This window comes from Orcinus orca, chromosome 13 (genome assembly GCF_937001465.1).
Source record: "Orcinus orca chromosome 13, mOrcOrc1.1, whole genome shotgun sequence".
Classification (NCBI taxonomy): domain Eukaryota; kingdom Metazoa; phylum Chordata; class Mammalia; order Artiodactyla; family Delphinidae; genus Orcinus; species Orcinus orca.
Window position 1 is genome coordinate 7,128,414 of NC_064571.1, and position 20,253 is coordinate 7,148,666.

At 46.1% G+C, this 20,253-nt stretch overlaps 1 protein-coding gene across 15 annotated transcripts in view; it reads left to right on the forward strand.

The window, feature by feature from the left end:
• AFF3 (ALF transcription elongation factor 3) overlaps window positions 1-20,253 on the forward strand; it is a 561,951-nt gene that overhangs the window by 502,208 nt on the left and 39,490 nt on the right. For all 15 annotated transcript variants that reach the window (XM_049696189.1, XM_049696192.1, XM_049696190.1 and 12 more), the window contains 2 exons: window positions 10,242-10,428; window positions 17,472-18,551. In XM_049696189.1, coding sequence (XP_049552146.1) covers window positions 10,242-10,428; window positions 17,472-18,551 — 1,267 coding nt within the window. The remainder of the gene's footprint in view (window positions 1-10,241; window positions 10,429-17,471; window positions 18,552-20,253) is intronic.

Here is a 20,253-nt window from a genome sequence, read left to right on the forward strand (position 1 = left end):
GTAGCCAGCAGACTCTCAGGGAAAGACCATGTACAGATATCCTGTGAGGTCCTCCCCTAATTTGGCAAAGAATTCAGAAACACAGCTGAGACCAAGCTGGAACGGGTGTACCCCAGGTGCCCTTGGAGGTTGTAACAGTACTTACACCTCAATCCTTTTACGCTTGGACCTCACGTATCCAGTCAAGAAGACTTACACAGTCTGCGTTCTTAATAATCCCATGTCAGAGCCTGTTTACAGACAGTGGGACCCTCTGATTCTTAAGCAAAACCCTGAGTCAGTGAAACCCCATCCTCTGTCCCAGGGAAAAAGCAGGGTTTAACACTTAAGTAGTCCTGATCTATTTCTCTGCCCTCAGATGACTGGAAAACCCATTGCTTCACAAATACAGAGTGAGAATTTTTCACAACAAGTAAATATTCTGTTCTAATATGGATTTTTTTGTTTGTTTGTTTATTTTGCGGTATGTGGGCCTCTCACTGTTGTGGCCTCTCCCGCTGCGGAGCACAGGCTCCGGACGCGCAGGCTCAGTGGCCATGCCTCACGGGCCCAGCTGCTCCGTGGCATGTGGGATCCTCCCAGACCGGGGCACTAACCCGTGTCCCCTGCATCGGCAGGCGGACTCTCAACCACTGCGCCACCAGGGAAGCCCACTCTAATATGTTTATAATGACTACATAGCACTGAAAAGTATTCTCATAAGGGTGTATAATCCCCTAGTGTTGGGCATTTTGGTTGCTTACAAATCCTTTCCTATTGCAAATAGCATAAGAGCCTATAACCTTGTAGATAAATGTTTTTAAACATACCTGATTATTTTCATAGGGTAAATTTCTAGAAGTAGAATCTCAGCTCTGTCCCTTATTAGGATCCTTATTGTCCCTACCTAGAAGGAGGCAGAATAATACCTACCCTGTAAGAAGGAGACCAAGGCATAAAGTAACAACTACAGAAATCTTGAGGGTCTCTGGTCTCGAGGGAGGTCTTGTCCGTTGTCCTGAGTTGCTATTTTGTGTTAGGATATGGCTGTTGTCCTCCCCTGGGGTCTGGGTGCTCCGTTCTGATTTATTTGTAGAACTTTTCTTTGTTTGATTTTGTAGATTAATGAAAAATGTGCAGTTTTTGCATTGTCAACAAGTGGTATTGTAACTTGCATTACAGTTTCTCATAGCTGATTTCATCTACTTTTTATGATTCTGTATGGTTTCTGACAGTTACACTTTTCTCCTGGGAGAAGCTGACTCCTCTGTTCCAAGCTCTCTGCCTGGCTGAGTGTCTATCAAGACCCTCCTCTCTCTCTCTCTCTCTCTCTCCCTCTCTCTCTCTCCCTCTCTCTCTCAATCTCTCTCTCTCTCTCTCTCTCTCACACACACACACACACACACACACACAAACACACATGCTATGGCTCTGCGGTACCTGGCACCAAGTGAATTCTCAGCAAAGGTCACAGCAGTATCATCCCTCATCTCCATGCCATTTACTCTGAACATAAATTTAAAGAACCACCCACCTATTTATCCTTAACATTTTTAGAACCGCACTTATTTGAGTCATTTTTCTCACAAGGCTATCTATATACCTGTTCTTTCTAGCTTTGGTACACAGACTTTTAAAATCAGAGCTTAATTTCCACAATAATGGTTTTTAACTAAATTAAGTAATGCCTAATTTGACTGGGTGATAAAATGGGCAGTGACTATAGAAGAGACCTGCTTGGTTGTTTCATTCATCATCTTTTGATACAATTAATCAGAGCTGGAGGTTGGAAGTACTGAGAGAGGGTTCCTTTCCACTTGATAAATTTTAAAAAAATTTTTAGTGGAGTATAGTTCCTTTACAATGTTGTGTTAGTTCCCAGTGTACAGTAAATCGATTCAGTTATACATATACATATATCCCCTCTTTTTTAGATTCTTTTCCCATATAGGTCATTACAGAGTATTGGGTAGAGTTTCCTGTGCTATACAGTAGGTCCTTATTAGTTATCTATTTTATATATAGTAGTGTGTATATGTCCATCCCAGTCTCCCAATTTATCTCTCCTCCCCCTTATCCCCTGGTAACCATAGGTTTGTTACATCTGTGACTCTGTTTCTGTTTTGTAAATAAGTTCATTGTATCATTTTTTTTAGATTCCATATATAAGCAATATCATATGATATTTGTCTTTCTCTGTCTAACTTACTTCACTCAGTATGAAAATCTCTAGGTCCATCCATGTTGCTGCAAATGGCATTATTTCGTTCTTTTTTATGGCTGAGTAATATTCTATTATATATATGTACCTCATCTTCTTTATCCATTCCTCTGCTGATGGACATTTAGCTTTCTTCCATGTCCTGACTATTGTAAATAGTGCTGCAATGAACATTGGGGTGCATGTATCTTTTCGAATTATGGTTTTCTCCAGATATATGCCCAGGAGTGGGATTACTGGATCATATGGTAGCTCTATTTTTAGCTTTTTAAGGAACCTTCATACTGTTCTCCACAGTGGCTGTACCTATTTACATTCCCACCCACAGTGTAGGAGGGTTCCTTTTTCTCCACACCCTCTCCAGCATTTATTGTTTGTAGATTTTTTGATGATGGCCATTCTGACTGGTGTGAGGTGAAACCTCATTGTAGCTTTCATTTGTATTTCTCTAATAATTAGTGATGTTGAGCATCTTTTCATGTGCTTTTTGGCCATCTGTATGTCTTCTTTGGAGAAATGTCTATTTAGATCTTCCGCCCATTTTTTGAATGGGTTGTTTTGTTGGTTGATATTGAGTTGCATGAGCTGTTTATATATTTTGGAGATTAAACCCTTGTCAGTTGCTTCATTTGCAAATATTTTCTCCTGTTCTGAGGGTTGTCTTTTCGTTTTGTTTATAGTTTCCTTTGCTGTGCAAAAGCTTTTAAGTTTCATTAGGTCCCATTTGTTTATTTTTGTTTTTATTCTCATTACTCTAGGAGGTGGATCAAAAAGATGTTGCTGTGATTTATGTCAAAGAGTGTTCTGCCTATGTTTCCCTCTAATAGTTTTATAGTATCTGGCCTTACATTTAGGTCTTTAATCCATTTTGAGTTTATGTTTGTGTTTGATGTTTGGGAGTGTTCTAATTTCATTTGTTTACATGTAGCTGTCCAGTTTTCCCAGAACTGCTTATTGAAGAGACTGTCTTTTCTCCATTGTATATCCTTGCCTCCTTTGTCGTAGATTAGGTGACCATAGGAGCGTGGGTTTATCTCTGGGCTTTCTATCCTGTTCCACTGTTCTATATTTCTGTTTTTGTGCCCGTACCATACTGTTTTGATTACTGTAGCTTTGTAGTATAGTCTAAAATCAGCTCCATTTTTCTTTCTCAAGATTACTATGGCTATTTGTGGTCTTCTGTGTTTCCACACAAATTGTAAAATTTTTTGTTCTAATTCTGTGTAAAATGCCATTGGTAATTTGATAGGGATTGCATTGACTCTGTAGATTGCTTTGGGTAGTATAGTCATTTTTACAATATTGATTTTTCCAATCCAAGAACATGGTATATCTCTCCATCTGTTAGTGACATCTTTGATTTCTTTTATCATTATCTTACAGTTTTATGAGTACAGGTCTTTTGCCTCCTTAGGTAGGTTTATTTCTGGGTATTTTATTCTTTTTGATGCAATGGTAAATGGATTGTTTTCTTAATTTCTCTTTCTGATATTTCACTGTTAGTGTATAGGAATGCAAGAAATTTCTGTGTATTAATTTTGTATCCTGCACCTTTACCAAGTTCATTGATGAGCTCTAGCAGTTTTCTGGTAGCATCTTTAGGATTTTCTATGTATAGTGTCATGTCATCTGCAAACAGTGACAGCTTTACTTCTTTTCCAATTTGGGTTCCTTTTATTTCTTTTTCTTCTCTGATTGCCAAGGTCGGGAATTCCAAAACTATTTTGAATAATAGTGGTGAGAGTGGACATTCTTGTCTTGTTCCTGATCTTAGAGGAAAAGCTTTCAGTTTTTCACCATTGAGAATGATGTTTGCTGTGGGTTTATAGTATATGGGCTTTATTGTGTTTAGGTAGGTTCCCTCTATGCCCACTTTCTGGAGAGTTTTTATCATAAATGGGTGTTGAATTTTGTCAAAAGCGTTTTCTGCATCTATTGAGATGATCATATGGTTTTTATTCTTCTTTTTGTTGATGTGGTGTATCACATCAGTTGACTTGCGTATATTGAAGAATCCTTGCATCCCTGGGATAAATACCCCTTGATCATGGTATATGATTCTTTTTAATGTGTTGTTGGGTTCAGTTTGCTAGTATTTTGTTGAGGATTTTTGCATCTATGTTCATCAGTGATATTGGCCTGTAATTTTCTTTTTGTGTTATATCTTTGTCTGGTTTTGGTATCCAGGCGATAGTGGCCTCGTAGAATGAGCTTGGGAGTGTTCCTTCCTCTGCAGTTTTTTTGGAAGAGTTTCCGAAGGGTAGGTGTTAACTCTTCTCTAAATGTTTAATCGAATTTGCCTGTGAAGCCATTTGGTCCTAGGCTTTTGTTTGTTGGAAGAGTTTTAATCACAGTTCTATTTCAGTACTTGTGATTGGTTTGTTCATATTTTCTCTTTCTTCCTGGTTCAGTCTTGAAAGGTCATACCTTTCTAAGAATTTGTCCATTCCTTCTAGGTTGTCCATTTTATTGGCATATATAGTTGCTTGTAGTAGTCTCTGATGATCCTTTGTATTTCTGAGGTGTCCATTGTAACTTCTTTTTAATTTCTAATTTTATTGATTTGAGTCCTCTTCCTTTTTTTCTTAATGAGTCTGACTAAAGGCTTATCAATTTTGTTTATCTTCTCAAAGAACCAGCTTTTAGTTTCATTGATCTTTGCTATTGTTTTCTTTGTCTCTATTTCAGTTATTTCTGCTCTGATCGTTATGATTCCTTTCCTTCTACTAACTTTGGGTTTTGTTCTTCTTTCTCTAGTTGCTTTAAGTGTATGGTTAGGTCGTTTATTTGAGATTTTTCTTGTTGAATCAGTAATTTTTTTAAAATTTTAGATGTTTAAATAAGCGGGCTGAGAGAATAAGCGTATTTGGCTAACCTCTTGTTTGTCCCTGCGAACCTGAATCCCTGAGAGAGGCGAAACTCCTGGTTGTGGTCTCTTTGTGTCTCTTCTAAATGGAACCACCTTAGGCTTTCAGAAGGTGTAAGAGTAAGACATAGATTAGCGAGTCTCAAACTGGTACCCCACAGGCCTCATCTGACCTACAGATGTGTCTCATTGCAAAAAATAGAATGAAACTTTTCGTTGTTAAAAATTCTCAAATTAGTTACTAGCATTTCAAAATCAGGAGATTTGATATAAACATCAGGATTTGGGGCTTCCTCTGAAAAAAAAAAATTGAAGGATTTGGTAACCCTGGCTCTTATTTCCGCGTGGCAGAGATCCGCTGGCCTGGGGAAGAAGTAGACCAGTCAGGACTGTCCAGCTTGACACTTTCCCACTGGGGAGCCAGCGGTCCACTGTCTTTATCATCGTGTGTTAGGCATTTGTTTCTCTTATAACTGGACACTTCACTCATTTATGCTACTTGCCTGACCCCTGTAGGTTTTGGATTTTCAACCAGTGATATAGATAGTAGCTCTCTAAGTCATCTGTTTTATGAAATCTTTGGCAGCCCCAAGGCAACAGAAAAACTACATATGTGAATATATGAACATCTCATAAGCTATTTCATAGCGTAATAAAATGCTTTGGCTTACTGTGTCAAGAATCATTTTTCTTTCATTCATTCAGTTGAACGTTGTTGACAGCCTATTCATGCCGCACCGCCTGCTAGCACTGGGGATACAAGGATAAAGTAGATAATTCCTCTCCTTAGTATGGTAAGGGCTACAAAAGAAAAATAGGTGATGTGCCAAGGGGCTTAGGGGAGGAAATATTAACTCTTCCTGGGGGAATTGAGAAAAACTTTACAGAATAGGGTAATATTTGCAAGCAAGTCCTGAGGAGTGAGTTGGAGGTACCCAGAAGAAGAAAGGGAGAGAGGGCTTCGTAGCATAGAAAATAGCGCATGCAGAGGCACACAGTTATCAAAACGGTGAGAAATTTATTATAGACAAGCTTTGGGGCTGCACCCTATGAGGTGTGGCTGAAGACTTGATTGAGGCCAGACCACGAAGAGCTTCAAAAGCTGTGTTTAATAGAAGACTTGTTCCTGGAGGTATTACAGAGCTAACAAAAACTTTTAGTACAAGACCAGCAGTCCTATCAGCGAACCTCCTTGTGCCAGCTTTCCATTTTCATGTCTCATTACGTGATTATAATTTTAGATCAGTTCATATCAATAGAGATGCCAACGATAAAGGAACACCATTGCCAGGGCACCGATTACAGTTTAGAAATCAAGCATGTGTTGAGTTCATCCGGAGTATTGAATGAGAGGGAGCTGGGACCTCTTCTAAATTATTAACCTTTCGTCCATCCCAGTGGCGTTGCCCACAGGCTGTTGGGCATCACGTCCATCCACGCAGTGCCCACTAGGCACAGAGCCTGCCTCCAAGTTCCTTGTTAGTTCAAAGCTCGTGAACAACTTTGGATATTTACCCAGACCCCACAATATACTTGGCAGGAGCACCCATGCCTGTAAGATGCAGGCATTTAGCTTCCAGATCTCTTCTTTTACTGTCTGTATTCAGATTCAGCCCGGGCCAGATTCAGAAAAGAATGTGTCACTGCAGCCAAAGGAGGGAACACAGGAAGCAGATCATTTAGAATAAAGCTGGGACTCTCCCAAACGTGGATTTGGTCTTGGCCACTCACAAAACCAGCAAAACATGTCATGAAATCAAAATACCAGAAGTAAATAAACCATCCAGGGGAGAACTGGGCTCATATTATATAGCAGATGAAATCTAGAGTACATTTAAAGACATTCTGTGCAAGGAGGTGGTGTTAACATTGGAAAAGCACAAGAGGGGCTGAAATCCCCTTAAGTGTTTTTTTATTGGAAAAGAGAGATTGTAACCTTTTTGAAAGGTTAAATCCTTTTTCCTTTAACTCATTAACCTAGTGATAGACTTTTTTCTATTGATTCTTTCATTTCGTAATCACAGGGGAATATCTATTATTCCCAGGCACTGTGCTAAGTTTGGTGACACAAAGCCTTTTATTCCACGACCTCAGTGATGTTTTCATGCCCACACGTTTACAGTGGCACCATGTTCCTCAAATAGCAGAGGGTCCAAGAACTCTCCTAAAAATTGTCCTATGCTGTGTCATCATGTCAAGTCAATCCATGTTATCGTTTCAGAAAAAAGTTGCTTTTTAAATTAAGTTGAAAGAACTGTTAGCGTCTTTGGTATGGAAACGTGACAACTAGTAAGCACACCAAACTCTGCAATTTTAAATATATAAAGCTTAAAGTCTTCTTTCAGGAGGGTCTGTCTGATATGTCTTTTTCCATCTTCTTGATTCCATGACTCCAAAGAGCCTTCCTGGCTTAACTGAGCCCATCCTTCTGTTAGTTCTCATCTGCAGTGATGACCATCCCCGGCTTCTTTATTCTGCCACCCTGGCTGCTGCAGCTGCCCCAGCAGAGGCAAAGCAACTGCACGCGCTCCTGGCGAGAGCAGTCATTGTGCCGAGTCCTGAATGACCAGCTGTCCCCCAGAGACCCACAAAAAGGCTAGTTAATGGAGCAGGCTTTCTGCAGGTAGGGGTAGTTATCTTGATCCCACAACTGGAACCACCAGAGCCCTTGCACACAAGCCTGCCCCCGTCCTTGACGTGGATTGCTTCCAGCGACACTGTCTCCACCGGGACCATTGAAACATGAATGTATTCAGCCCTGACTCCAGAGGACTGGGGCCTCACAGCGCTTCAAAGCAAAGCAGGAAGAAAACCTGAAATTCTTGGCTCTCCCGAGGGTTTCAAAAACAAATAATAATTACGCCAGTAAAACTGTCGTTTTAAGTCAATTTCCTAATTTAAGGAAGGAAAACATAAAACTGAGGCTTTTCTGCCAATCTAATTCAGATCAGAGACTCTGTCTTGCTGGGCTAGTGGGTCTCATTACGATAGGACAGCAGTCAGAAAAGGAAGGCAGCACAGGAACTGTTTAATGGCCGTTTTCCCAGAAATTAAAGTGCAGCTTTTCAAAAGACAGTCACTTTGCGGTGCAAGCCCCAGGGGACTGCACACACGTTGCTGCCTCTGCCGCAAACACAGCAACCAGGTGCACACAGCAGTGGCTTCAGTGTCCTTTGTTGTCGGAATGAAAGTGGGAGAATGTACCGCTTGGTGATCAAAGCCTTTGACCATCATATAAAACCAATCAAAATGCTCTTTATTTCTCTTAATTTCCTAGTCTTCAGCAAATGTCATTCCAGGGTGTGGCGGGGAGACAGACCTCTTTCCTCCACCATGTGTTGCTTGGCTCTGGGGAGTTTTTACGTTTTGGTTGGTTTGTTTGGGTTGGGGTGGGTTTTTGTCTGTTTGTTTTTGGAGTTTTCCCCCAGTGTTTGGGGGACTTCCTGACACACTGTTAACATGGATCCCAGCCGTTCGTGTTCAGTCACAATCTAATAACCTTCTTTTTTTTTTTTTTTTAATGACTCCATTGATAGTAGCCATGTCGACTCAGCTGCCAGGAAAGATGGATTTTAGTTCATAAGGGAAGAAAGAAATATTACAACCCTTTGATCACTAACCGTCCCTTCCCAGCCTCTGTAAAAAGATCCAGGATCCCTCACTCAACACCAGAACAAACAGCAGGCTGGAAAAGGAATTGTTGCAGCTCAGGCAAGGCGTAAAGGTGCAGATGTTGTCTGACGTTGAAGAATTTTGTCAGACAGTAGGTACGGACCATGACATTGGCAGAAGAAATAAAAACCACTAGGGAAGGTTATGTTCAAACTCCATTTTTCCCTAAGCCTGCAGTTCAAAACAGTGCTTTGACTTTCAGGTACATCCTGTAAGATACTTTCTTGTCTTATCATTCCTCTGGGAGAAGCAAGGTTCCAGTGAGTTTTAAACATCCCCCCCCCCCCATCCCTGCCCCAACACTGAGGATTTATGAGGCTCTGTCCTTGAGCAAAGCATTTGTCAAAGATTTAAGGGGCGGGTGAAAAGGGTCCTTTACCTTGTCCTGGCTGATTTGCACTTGAGACCATAAACTCTCTGACAAGCTCCCTCAGCCCTGGGCCTTCACTCGCATTCATCCTGTTGAAGCAGTGGTCCCAGCTGGAAGGGGCAAGCAGATATTTGCTGACTCGACATTTAAAAAGTGGTCACTGCATTTTCTGGGTTTAGAGTTTGACCTCAAAAAAAGTCAGGTGTGTTTCAATGCAATTAATAAAGGACTTTGAAGATGTTGACTATTATGTGAGTATTGAAACTTTCTTTTTGGCTCACTGTTTGGGTGGATGTGTGTGATTTGAATTTTTGTGGTTAATTAATTACCATGAGAAGTGTCCGTGTTTCCTGTTCTCTTTGAGTCTATAATTTGAGTATGTAAGTTTCTGGCAAATTTCAGCAGGGATACGAACATCGAGTATAATTCAAAATAGTATTGCTATAAGCCACTGTACTGGGGTTGAATTTTAAAGTCTAAAATATTTTCAAATGTGTGAGTGAGGGATCTTCAGTTCTTCAATAAAGGGCTCAAAGGAAAATTACTGTTTATACAGCAAGCCGGCTCCTGTAAAGACTACAGGACTCGACTCTGTGGGCAGGAAGAGGTGGGAAGCAAGACAACTTTGTCGGTCCCGCTGTCTCCGGAACCTTCCAGCAGGCCGTGAGAGCACAGAGCAGGACTCTGTGCCCTTCCTCACAGCCCACTTCCTAAAATAAAGCAAACAGACATTTTCGTTCTTTACAAAATATTTCAAGCATTTTAGATTTCCTTGCCTTTTTGTCGGTGATTGGAATCGGGAATGCATTTGAAAAGCCATTCCCAGAAACAGGAGCAAAATAGAAACAGTCCTTCTGCAGTTACACCACCTTCCCCTCTAAAACGATCACACAAACGAGTCACACTGACGAGGGCCTGATTACCAAGTGGCACCGACTTTCACTCCCAATTTAATTTCTGTGCATCCGTTGTTTTAACTGTGAGGCTGCTTTGACCTTGACGGTGGCTCTGGAGCTTCAGGTGACGCTGACAGATGCGCAGGCTGGTGGAACAACAGCTCGCTCGGTGGTGTATGCGTGTTTGCTCACTTGGCTTTCCTCCCCTTCCCTTCCCGGGGCCTCGTGGGCTGACAGTGCCGGCCTCCCGCAGGCCGACTGCAGGGCCTCCGTGCCCTCCAGCAAGGGCAGCAGCAGCGGCAGCAGCAGCAGCGGCAGCAGTTCCTCCAGCGACTCGGAGAGCAGCTCGGGATCTGACTCAGAGACCGAGAGCAGCTCCAGCGAGAGTGAGGGCAGCAAACCCCCCCACTACTCCAGCCCTGAGGTAAGGACACGCTGGCCCCTGAGCGCCTCCCCTGCCTGCGTCTCCCCGACCCGGTGAGCGAGGTCAGTCTTCCTCCGAGTGTGGTTCTCACACCTCCTGCTCCTCCAACCTCAGTGCTATGACACTGGCCTGCGAGGCGCCGTGACCTCTCTAGGCCACCACCTCCTGGCAGCCTGCCGGGGTTGGTTTAGGCTCATTTCCCCCAGCCCCTCCTCACAGTGCTCCTAATCACAGAGCTTCCTTTGAAGTCTAGAAACTTCATCTCTTATGGTCCCAAAATTCTCTATCTTGACTTCCAGAACTTTCCAAGTATGCTGTAAACATCACTGACTGGAAATAACCTGAGGATCGGGTCTCCCTAAGGGTCAGCCGAGGCAATAAGCAGACAGGGCAGCTCCCTGCCTGGAAGTGTGAGCCCCCGTAAATCACGGGGAAAGGAGTTTTGTGGATTGGACATGGTTAGGATCTTACCTTTTTTCAGCTCATCACAGATTAGGAGAACAAGGGCTATAAATATGAATAAAACCTCCTTTGTTTTCTTTGTGAAAATATAAAAAGGAAAATTAGCATCAACTTACAAATACTAATGAAAACTTTTATAGCTATGATGAGTATCTGTGTGGAAGACTTAGGTGCCTCGTATAAAAATATTATAAGGTCCCAATAAAAGCCATTGCTACTTCTACTTTAAAGGGGAAAAAGGGGAAAATTTAATAGCAATTCAGAGCATGGATTCTTGAGAGAGGGCTGAGAGCACCCTTCTCTAGTCCCTGGATCTGTAAGGGTAAACTTTGATTTCTAAAGAGGGAATAAAATATGCTTCTTCTTGAGTGAATAAACATTTGATATTACTGTGGCTCATAGGATTTAGCTTTTTACCTACAACCTTCTGTACCACTCTGGGCCCAAATTTCTAAATATGCTCTAAAATGAAACCAAGGGCTTCCCTGGTGGTGCAGTGGTTGAGAGTCCGCCTGCCGATGCAGGGGACACGGGTTCGTGCCCCGGTCCGGGAAGATCCCACATGCCGCGGAGCGGCTGGGCCCGTGAGCCATGGCCGCTGAGCCTGTGTGTCCGGAGCCTGTGCTCCACAACGGGAGAGGCCACAGCAGTGAGAGGCCCGCGTACCGCAAAAAAAAAAAAAAGAAACCAAACCCACATATGCAGACCTTGGCGGTGAGAGGTTTTTTTGTTTTGTTTTGTTTTTTTTGGCCACACGACAATGCGTGCAGATCTTAGTTCCCTGACCAGGGATCGAACCTGTGACCCCTGAAGTGGAAGTGTGGAGTCTTAACCACTGGACCCCCAGGGAAGTCCCCAGGAGCACCTTTAAGGGCCAGCAAGACCCATGTTTCCAGCTTGTGTACCTGTGTCTCTGTCTCTCTCTGTCTCTCTCTCCCTTTCCCTATCTATCTTTCTATCCCTATCTCCTTATTTAAGGGGAAGGCCCTTGACAACATTAACCTATAAAAGCCATATGTTGATATAATCCTGACTTTTCCCAGAAACTAAATTATTTTTCCTTCTTCATCATTTCATTCATTCATCCATTCATTCACTCATTTAGTGTTCCTTCAACGAAGATCTATTGAGTCTCTGCCACAGATATGATGCTTGGCCCTGAGAGACAGCAATGAGCTGACAGAGAAGGTTCCTGTCTTCACAGAGCTGATATTCTAACAGGAGTAATTTGAAACAAACAAAAATACAGGAGTTAAATAAAACAGAGGCGTTAACCGGGCTTCTTCAGAGCCAGCTTTATGCTCTAATTTGTTGAAAAACTCCAGAATATTTAGTAGAAAGAACTGGGTTCCAGGGACATCGCAAGAGCCAGGGGGGACAGTGGCGGTAGATTAAAAGCGTTAGGGTCTGTGAACGTTACCTCCAGCCCAGGCTCTTTGTGACTTTGAAGGTTAAATTCAGGAAAGTTGAGTCTCATTTGCACGCTGAAATGTGACTCCTGGAGTTTCTAGGCGAGGCTGAAAGCAGCCTTGGAGAAGTACAGCTATAAACGGCTTTAAGCAGATTCTCTCTAAATGTCACTGAGATAATCACAAAGACCTGAACTCTTGGGTGATGAAAGGAAGCACTTGCCGTTCCTTGTTTCTTCCAGCAGCTACCAGAGGCCCCTAGCTGAGGAGAAGGAGGGGAGCCTGGTAACACAGGCCTCAAAGTTTAAGTTGCCTGAGGCCGCGGGTAGCTTTCAACTCCTGGCTTCTCTATGCGGAGGGAGTGCAGGAGTGACAAGAGATGTAGCCACACTGCAGGTGGCTTCTTTCTGCTGGAAAGGAATGTATTCCTTGGAATAAAAGCAAGGTTTCTTTTAACATTTTTCCCAAGGTGACTAGAGAGACACGCCCTTCAGAAATACAATGAGGGAATTCCCTGGTGGTCCAGTGGTTGGGACTCCGCATTTTCACTGCCAAGGGCGCGGGTGTGATCCCTGGTCAGGGAGCTAAGATCCCAGAACCCGTGTGGCATGGCCAAAAATTAAAAAAAAAAAAAAAAAATTAGAAAAGAAATACAGTGAGTTTGCAGAATGAAAGTTGAGAAGAGGGGAAGCATTACCTGCTGAGTTTCCACGGCATCTCTGCCTTCTTCTGGCCAAGCTAGCCCAGGACCCCTTAAAGAGAGCAGTGAGACCCCTTTTCCTTCCCCCCCACGGGACAATCCAGCTCTTTATAGCCACACACCTCACATTCCGTTGTCAAGACCTGTTTACGCTGCTTTGCAGCAGAACATTTGTGGCCCTCCTTTCCTTCCTGGAAATATCCTGAGGCCCTCCTATTATCAAGCAGGAGACCCTCATGATATCCCAAGACACGTGCATTCTCCCCCTCAATGTCCAGCACTGGACACCCACTTGGCTCTCCTGAGTTTCATACGAGCTGTTGTTTATGGCCGTGGCTGTAGAAAGCCACTGCATTTCACATGAATCACCATAGTCTAACCCCTTGTCTGCAAGCTAGCACGGAAGAGACCCCGAAAACAGTATTTCCATCACTGCAGATCCCCCCTCTGCGGCCTGACGTTTGCTTGCTTCTCCTCAGCCTAATTGTTTTCATTTGAGTTGTATCTTCTTTCCTGGCCTGGGACATCCTTTCACGCCAGAGCTTCACAGGGGGAAGCGCCTCGCCCTTCAGTTAGCACGTTTACACCAGCACACAGAGCTCCTTAGACCGGTGTTCCCCAAGTAAAGGATGCTGCAGGGACAAGAAAGAGCCTGGTCACAGGATTTTGAGGCGATCCAGGATAAAGTAGGTTTCACTTGTTTCTTTACCGTAGGGCATCATTCAGCCCTTAATTTTGCTCATGTAAACGGTGTTCTCCACTGTGGCATTTCCCAAATGTATCTGACCACGGAAACTTTTCTTTATTGGGATATATGAACTCAAAGTCACGGAAACTTTTCTTTATTGGGATATATATGAACTCAAAGCACATTTTGGAAAATGCTGCCCTAGATTGTTCTTGAAAATCAGCAGGTACACGATACAAGTTATTCATTGATTCAATAGGCTTCTCCTTAATTAGGCATCTGTGGGGTATGTGGCAGTGGGTGCTCTGAAGGGTATAGATGAAGTAGAGACTAAAGTACACGGTGGAGAGCTTATACACTGATCAGAGGGAAGATTGATCAGAGAGGAGAGTCCTGGATGGAGATACAAAGCAGCAAGCCAGGAAACAATCAAATGCACTGGGCAGAAACCCTGATGGACAGCTCAGGAAATGGACCAGAGCCAGCAGCGTGGCAGGAAAGGAACCCCAAGCCCTGAGTTCCCCCTCCTCCCCTGCCACCTAATTCTTGGCTGTTTGAGCTTCCTTGGCCACAATTGTTTCATCCCCGAAATGGCGGATAATCCCATGCCGTCTAATCTGTGACGCTGTTCTGAGGAATAAGTGATACAAATGGAGTGACAGCTCATTGTGAGTCATTATTAGGAGGAGCAGAGTCATAGCGTGCTGTCCCCCTAACCTATTACGGGTCCTGCGAGGGATACAAAGAAGCAGAGACCTGGCCCCTGCTGGAAAGCAGTGTTGGGCTTTGTTGAAGACACAAGATTTATATACATGAAATGGCTATGGACATCAAAAGATGATGCATTAAGAATAACAGAAGGCCACAGGTGTTATTTGGATAGTTAGTGGTGTCTCCAAAAATCAATCTAATTCCATCATTTTAGGTTGAAGACTGACATTTCTCAAAAGAAACGAGGTCCCTCTTTCGTGAGGCTACACCAGAGAGTAATGGGAGACTGGCAAGGCAGCAAGGGAGAGAATCTGGTCTTTAAGCCCAGACAAATGTGGGTTTAGCCTTGGTGGTGCCTGGTAGCTCTGCAGCTTTGGACATTTCACTTAACCTCTCTGAGCCCCATCTACAAACTAGGGGCGACAGTATTTCTTACCTGTATGGATTCCGTTAGATGATGCCTATAAAGTGGGAGCACATGGTAGGTGTTCTGGCAAGGAGAGATGGCTGTTAGAGGATGGATGCCTGAGGAATTTGGATTTTTGTTTGAGGGGCAAGAGGAGGTCCTTGTAGATCCTTTGAGAAAGAGAATGTGATTTAGTGATGTGTTGAAAATGGTCCCTCAGCCTCATTTCTTCAGCTGTGAAGAGGAGAAAAAATGTCCCTAGAGCACCTCAGGCAGTGGGCCCACACTCAAGTGCTTCAGTTCTCCCTTCACTGTTAACGCTCCCTCCAGGAAGTTTTAGTGGGAGTCTCCCCGTGAGCCGCTGTGTTTTAGCTCCAGGCACACGTCTGTGTTCTCCCACATAAGAGATGGGAGGTGTGGGAGGTCCAGGATGCTGGGGATGAGGGCGAGCTAGCGTGAGACGTGGTGCTGGGGCCAGTGTGAGTGGCAGGCTCTGCCATAAATGGTCCACCCTCTCCCCGTGTGTGTCCCCTTCTGCAAGGCCGCTTCAGCATCCCTTCATATGACTGGGCCCCATTTATCTGGGGAAACTGAGGCACAGAAGTCACTGACTCGCCGGTGGTCCGAGAGAAATGGGGTGGGGAGGAGACAGCCTCAGAGCCATAGCTGTGTTTGCCACCAAAGTAGCCTTCAACCACACCCGGCTAATCGCAGGGCAGGCGAGAGCTTCCCCTTGGCGAAGAAGAGGTCCTGCTGCCCTGCTTCCTCTCTTGCGTCACTGGCGCAGGATGGACCAGGTCAGGTGTGCTCTGCAGGTTCCATTGGCCCCTGTCTCTGGAGAAGCCAAATTAAAGCGAGGTCAGAATTTACACAGGGCAACTCAGAGGTGCAAAAAAAGACGCATCGTTTTGTTCTTTTGCCTCTTGCTTTGGGAGCCCTGGTCCTTTGGACGGCATGAAAGCAAATGAAGCAGAAAGTTAAGCCACACAGCAGACTCCCTATCAGGGTCATGAGAGATTCCCCTTCCACACCTGTATCCCAGGGGGAGGCTCCCCTTCCTCAGGGTGCCAAGGAAGGGGCCTGGAATCCCCATGCTGGCCTCCACTGAAAGGTCTCTTGTCATTCCCAGTCCCTGGACACCCTGTGCTCTGGTTCCCTGAAGTGTAGACAGTCTCATCTGTTTTGGGGGAACCAGCAGGATGTCCACGGTCCCTGCCACAGCTCCAGTGCCTGGTGCCCACACTCTGTGGCCACTTCCTCTTGGCCCCAGGCCCTGCTGGCCCATTAAAGGCTTCCCATCTCCCTAAGCTGTGCCCCAGATGCCTCCAGACTCAGCCAGGACCCTTGGGTCTAATATTACTGCCCTCCCCTCCCTCCCCTTCCCCAAGATCCTTGCTGCACGTGGCTATGCCCCAAGTTCTGCTCTTAATACCAACCTCACTGTTGAGAACCAAATCTTGATACATGAAAGGAAGCTTTAGGAAATTATTATGTTAGAAAACAGTGGTTTTCGCCTACAAGGTTGCCTGACTTGCTCTGGGCTTTAACCAACCAAGTTTGAAGTGCAAAGCTAAGCTGATTCTTTATTTTAGGCTGGTATTTAGTCTTCCCCTGGATCATCAGAAGCCATGAATTCGTAGGGTAGAGACCATAGGGAAGGAAAAATACATCACCTTAATCACTTCAAAAATTTTCCCCATTTCACCTATATTCACAAATTGATAATACTCTAGCTAAAGTTCTATACTTATCAATATACCTCTTTTCTATTAATAATCACAGATGCTGGATAAATGGACTTTTATTAGAAATCAACATTTACTCCCTGTAAAAGCATCAGTTCTTAACCTTTGAATAAGACGTAGCTGCCTAGAGATAGGAATGAAAGCTATGTCCCTCTCCTCGAAAAATGCGTCTACATGACATCTCACATTCTGTTACAGGGCATTCACTGACCTGCCCCCCCAAGTCCCCACCACCGCCCCCGCCCACCCCCCCACCCCCCCGGAGCCAATCTATGGGCCAGAGTTTAAAACCTGAAATGTCCAGGATTTGCTTTAAGGTAGCAAAACTGCTTGCAGGAAAGGTTTCCATCGTCACCTCCTCATCTGAAATATTTCGGGCAAAGTGTGACGGATGCAGGTTGAGGATGGACAAACCAAGTCCAGCCATCAAAGTGCACTGGGCACACACAGGTAGTTCTTTGGGAGTTTAGTTTCCACTCAGTCCCCTTTTTTAATTCCGCCCCCCTCCGCATATTTTAAGTCTCACAAAAAATGAGTGCTTTAACACTCAGGGTCTCCAAACTACACCCCAGTTAACTTTTGTGGACTCACAAGTTTATGTATGTCTGTATAAATATAAAAATATATACATTGTATAACCCTCAGAAATGTTGGAAATGGGTCCTAATGAAGCATAGTGCATCCCCTTATTTTCCAAATAGGCCTCTAACTGCTGCACTGGCATTTCAGTGCCGGGGACCGGGAAGCGGGCAGCATCTCTGCATCTTGTGTGCCCACTGATGCTGCACACACCTACAGCTTCCATGTTCCTTGTTTCCAGCCCATCCATTGTCTGCCCTAAGTCGAGAGGAAAACAGCCAGGCCCCTTTTACGTGAGCCCATCATAAAAGATATTTGTTTGTCGCTGGTTTTCTGCTTTTAGGCCGAACCAGCGTCCTCTAACAAGTGGCAGCTGGATAAATGGCTAAACAAAGTTAATCCCCACAAGCCTCCTATCCTGATCCACAATGAAAGCCACGGGCCCGAGAGCAATCAATACTACACCCCGGTGAAGGACGAAGCGCCCGACTGCGGGAAGCTTCCCGACAACGTCTGCCCGACCAGCCTGAGAGACAAGGACATCAAGAGCGCCTGCAAGGAGGAGCAGAGGCCGAGGACAGCGAACAAGGCCCCGGGGAGCAAAGGGGTGAAGCAGAAGTCCCCGCCCGCGGCCGTGGCCGTGGCCGTGACCGCCGCCGCCCCGCCGCCCACGGTGGCCGGTGCGCCCGCCGAGAGCGCGCCCGCGCCTGCCCGGAGGTCCGCGGGCAAGAAACCCACGCGGCGCACCGAGAGGACCTCCGCCGGCGACAATGGCCACCGGCCCGAGGAGCCCGCAGCCGCGGACGCGCTGGGGGCGAGCGCGGGGATCCCCCCGGAGCCCCCCAAGCCCCGGCCCTGCGGCAACAGTAGGACCAGCCACCGCAAGGAGCTGCGCTCGGCCGTAACCGGCGAGAAGCGCCGCACGCGGGGGCTGAGCCGGATCGTCCCCAAATCCAAGGAGTTCATCGAGACCGAGTCGTCCTCGTCGTCCTCCTCCGCGGACTCGGACCTGGAGTCGGAGCAAGAGGACTACCCTCTGTCCAAGGCCACTGCCGCCTCCGGGAACGACCCGAGGCTGAAGGAGGCTGCCAGCAGCATCAGCGGTGGCGGCCCGCGGGCCCCTGTGGGCTCTATCAACGCCAGGACCACCAGCGACATCGCCAAGGAGCTGGAAGAGCAGTTCTACACACTGGTCCCCTTCGGCCGCAATGAACTTCTCTCCCCGTTGAAGGACAGTGACGAGGTCAGGTCACTCTGGGTCAAAATTGACCTGACCCTCCTGTCCAGGATCCCAGAACACCTGCCCCAGGAGCCGGGGGTCCTGAGCGCTCCCGCGGCCAAGGACACTGAAAGCGCGCCGCCGAGCCACGCATCCGATGCGCCCGCAGAAAAGGCTTTGCCAAAATCCAAGAGGAAACGCAAGGTAGGCCTGGAAACCCGAGGGGCTGAGGGCACGGCGGGAGGGAGGGCTCTCCCTGAACTTGTGGGCAGCAGGTCTGCTGGTCTAGATTGTTCCCGGAGCAGGAGTTCTATGTGACTTTCCTCAACAAACGTTCATAGAGCACTTTACGTATGCCAGATACCTTTGTAAGTACTTGACATGTATTAACTCAGTTAAATCCTTAGCACTGCCCAATGAGGGAAGTATCCTTATTATTGTCACGTTATAGATAATTAAGGTCCGTCCCACTGCATGTGGAAGTAGGCGAACGGGAAATCTTCCCTGAGTGTGTGTGGAGAGGCAAGCTGGAGGCCGGGCCTGTGAGAAAAGCTAAATACGGGTGAACCCCATTCTTTGCTGGAAGGGGTGGGATTGTTCATTGACTTTAGAAGCCAGCAGCCTCAGGGAGTTTAGTAAGGCTGTGACTGGGGTGAGGCGTGAATCCGGAAGTGCCTAGTGGGGACCGTGGACGACGGGGCCCCGGGAGGGGGCGCCAGCCTGGTGCATGAGAGCCAGCGGCTGGCGCTCCCGTGGCATTGATCAGGAGAACTTTGTGGTGGAGACGGGCTGGGAACAGGGCCCTCAGGAGGAGGGACTTCTGAGTCATCAGAGGGTCAGGGATGAGGTGGCGCCAAAGGAGGGAAGCAAGCTGAACAAAGGCGGGTTGCACGAAGTGAGACCAGCAGCTCAAGTACTCGGAGAGCAGGACGCTTGTCAGGAAGCAGACCCAAATGCTCGGCCGTTTGGCCGTTTTTGAAGATTTTTGAGCACAGGAATAATTTAATCATAATTTTAAACCAATTTTGAGGATTTTTATTCCCTCCTGTTACTGCATCTTCAAAAGTAACTTGGACCACAGTGGAAAACACAATGCGTGACAAGCCAAAGATTGTAGTCATCGTGGATGGTCCCAAATTTAGGAGAAAATCATTCACAACAGTTAACACGTATATACGTCCCCATGAGGGATGCTGTTTTTGTACATATTAAGTCGTCTGTAAAGTCCTTACAACTTTATGAAGCAAATATTATCGTCATGTCCATTTTACAGATGAGGAAACTGAGGCTCAGAGTGCCTAAAGGGACTTGCCCCAGGTTCACATAGGTGAGAAAGGGCAGAGCCAGGAATGAAGCCTGGGTCTGTGGCTCCAGGGTCTCCCAGTAAGAAGTCAGCATGAGGTTTGTGCAGTATTTTCCCCACAGGGCCCCTGCTCAGAGGGCTCTGTACTTGGAGTTTAATGCTTGCGGTTGCCATCTTGGAATTCTTCATTTTATTTTTGAATTTGTGTTTAGTAAGTGAAGGGTGATGGGACGATAGAGCCTGCGCGGTCCCACCTCCTGCCCATTTCCCAGGACAGGTTCTGCCTGCCCCGTGGCCCCTTTGCACTCCCAGCCCTGCGCAGCATCCCCATCCACATCCCCATCCAGGGGCCAAGGCACAGGCCTAATGAGGGTCGGGGTCAGGATGGGCATCTCCCCACCCCCAATCCCAGTACTGAGGGGTCCTCCAGGGGAGATTGCAGTCCAATCCGCAAGGGGTTGCCAGTTGGCCTTGGGGAAGGGGAAATGCCTAACTGGACTTCCTCACCCCTTGACCCATGGGTTCCACAACTGGCTGGCGGGGGAAGCCCTTCACTGGTGGGCTGCGCACAAGCGCCCTGTCGCAGGCCCAGGCCCCCGGTAC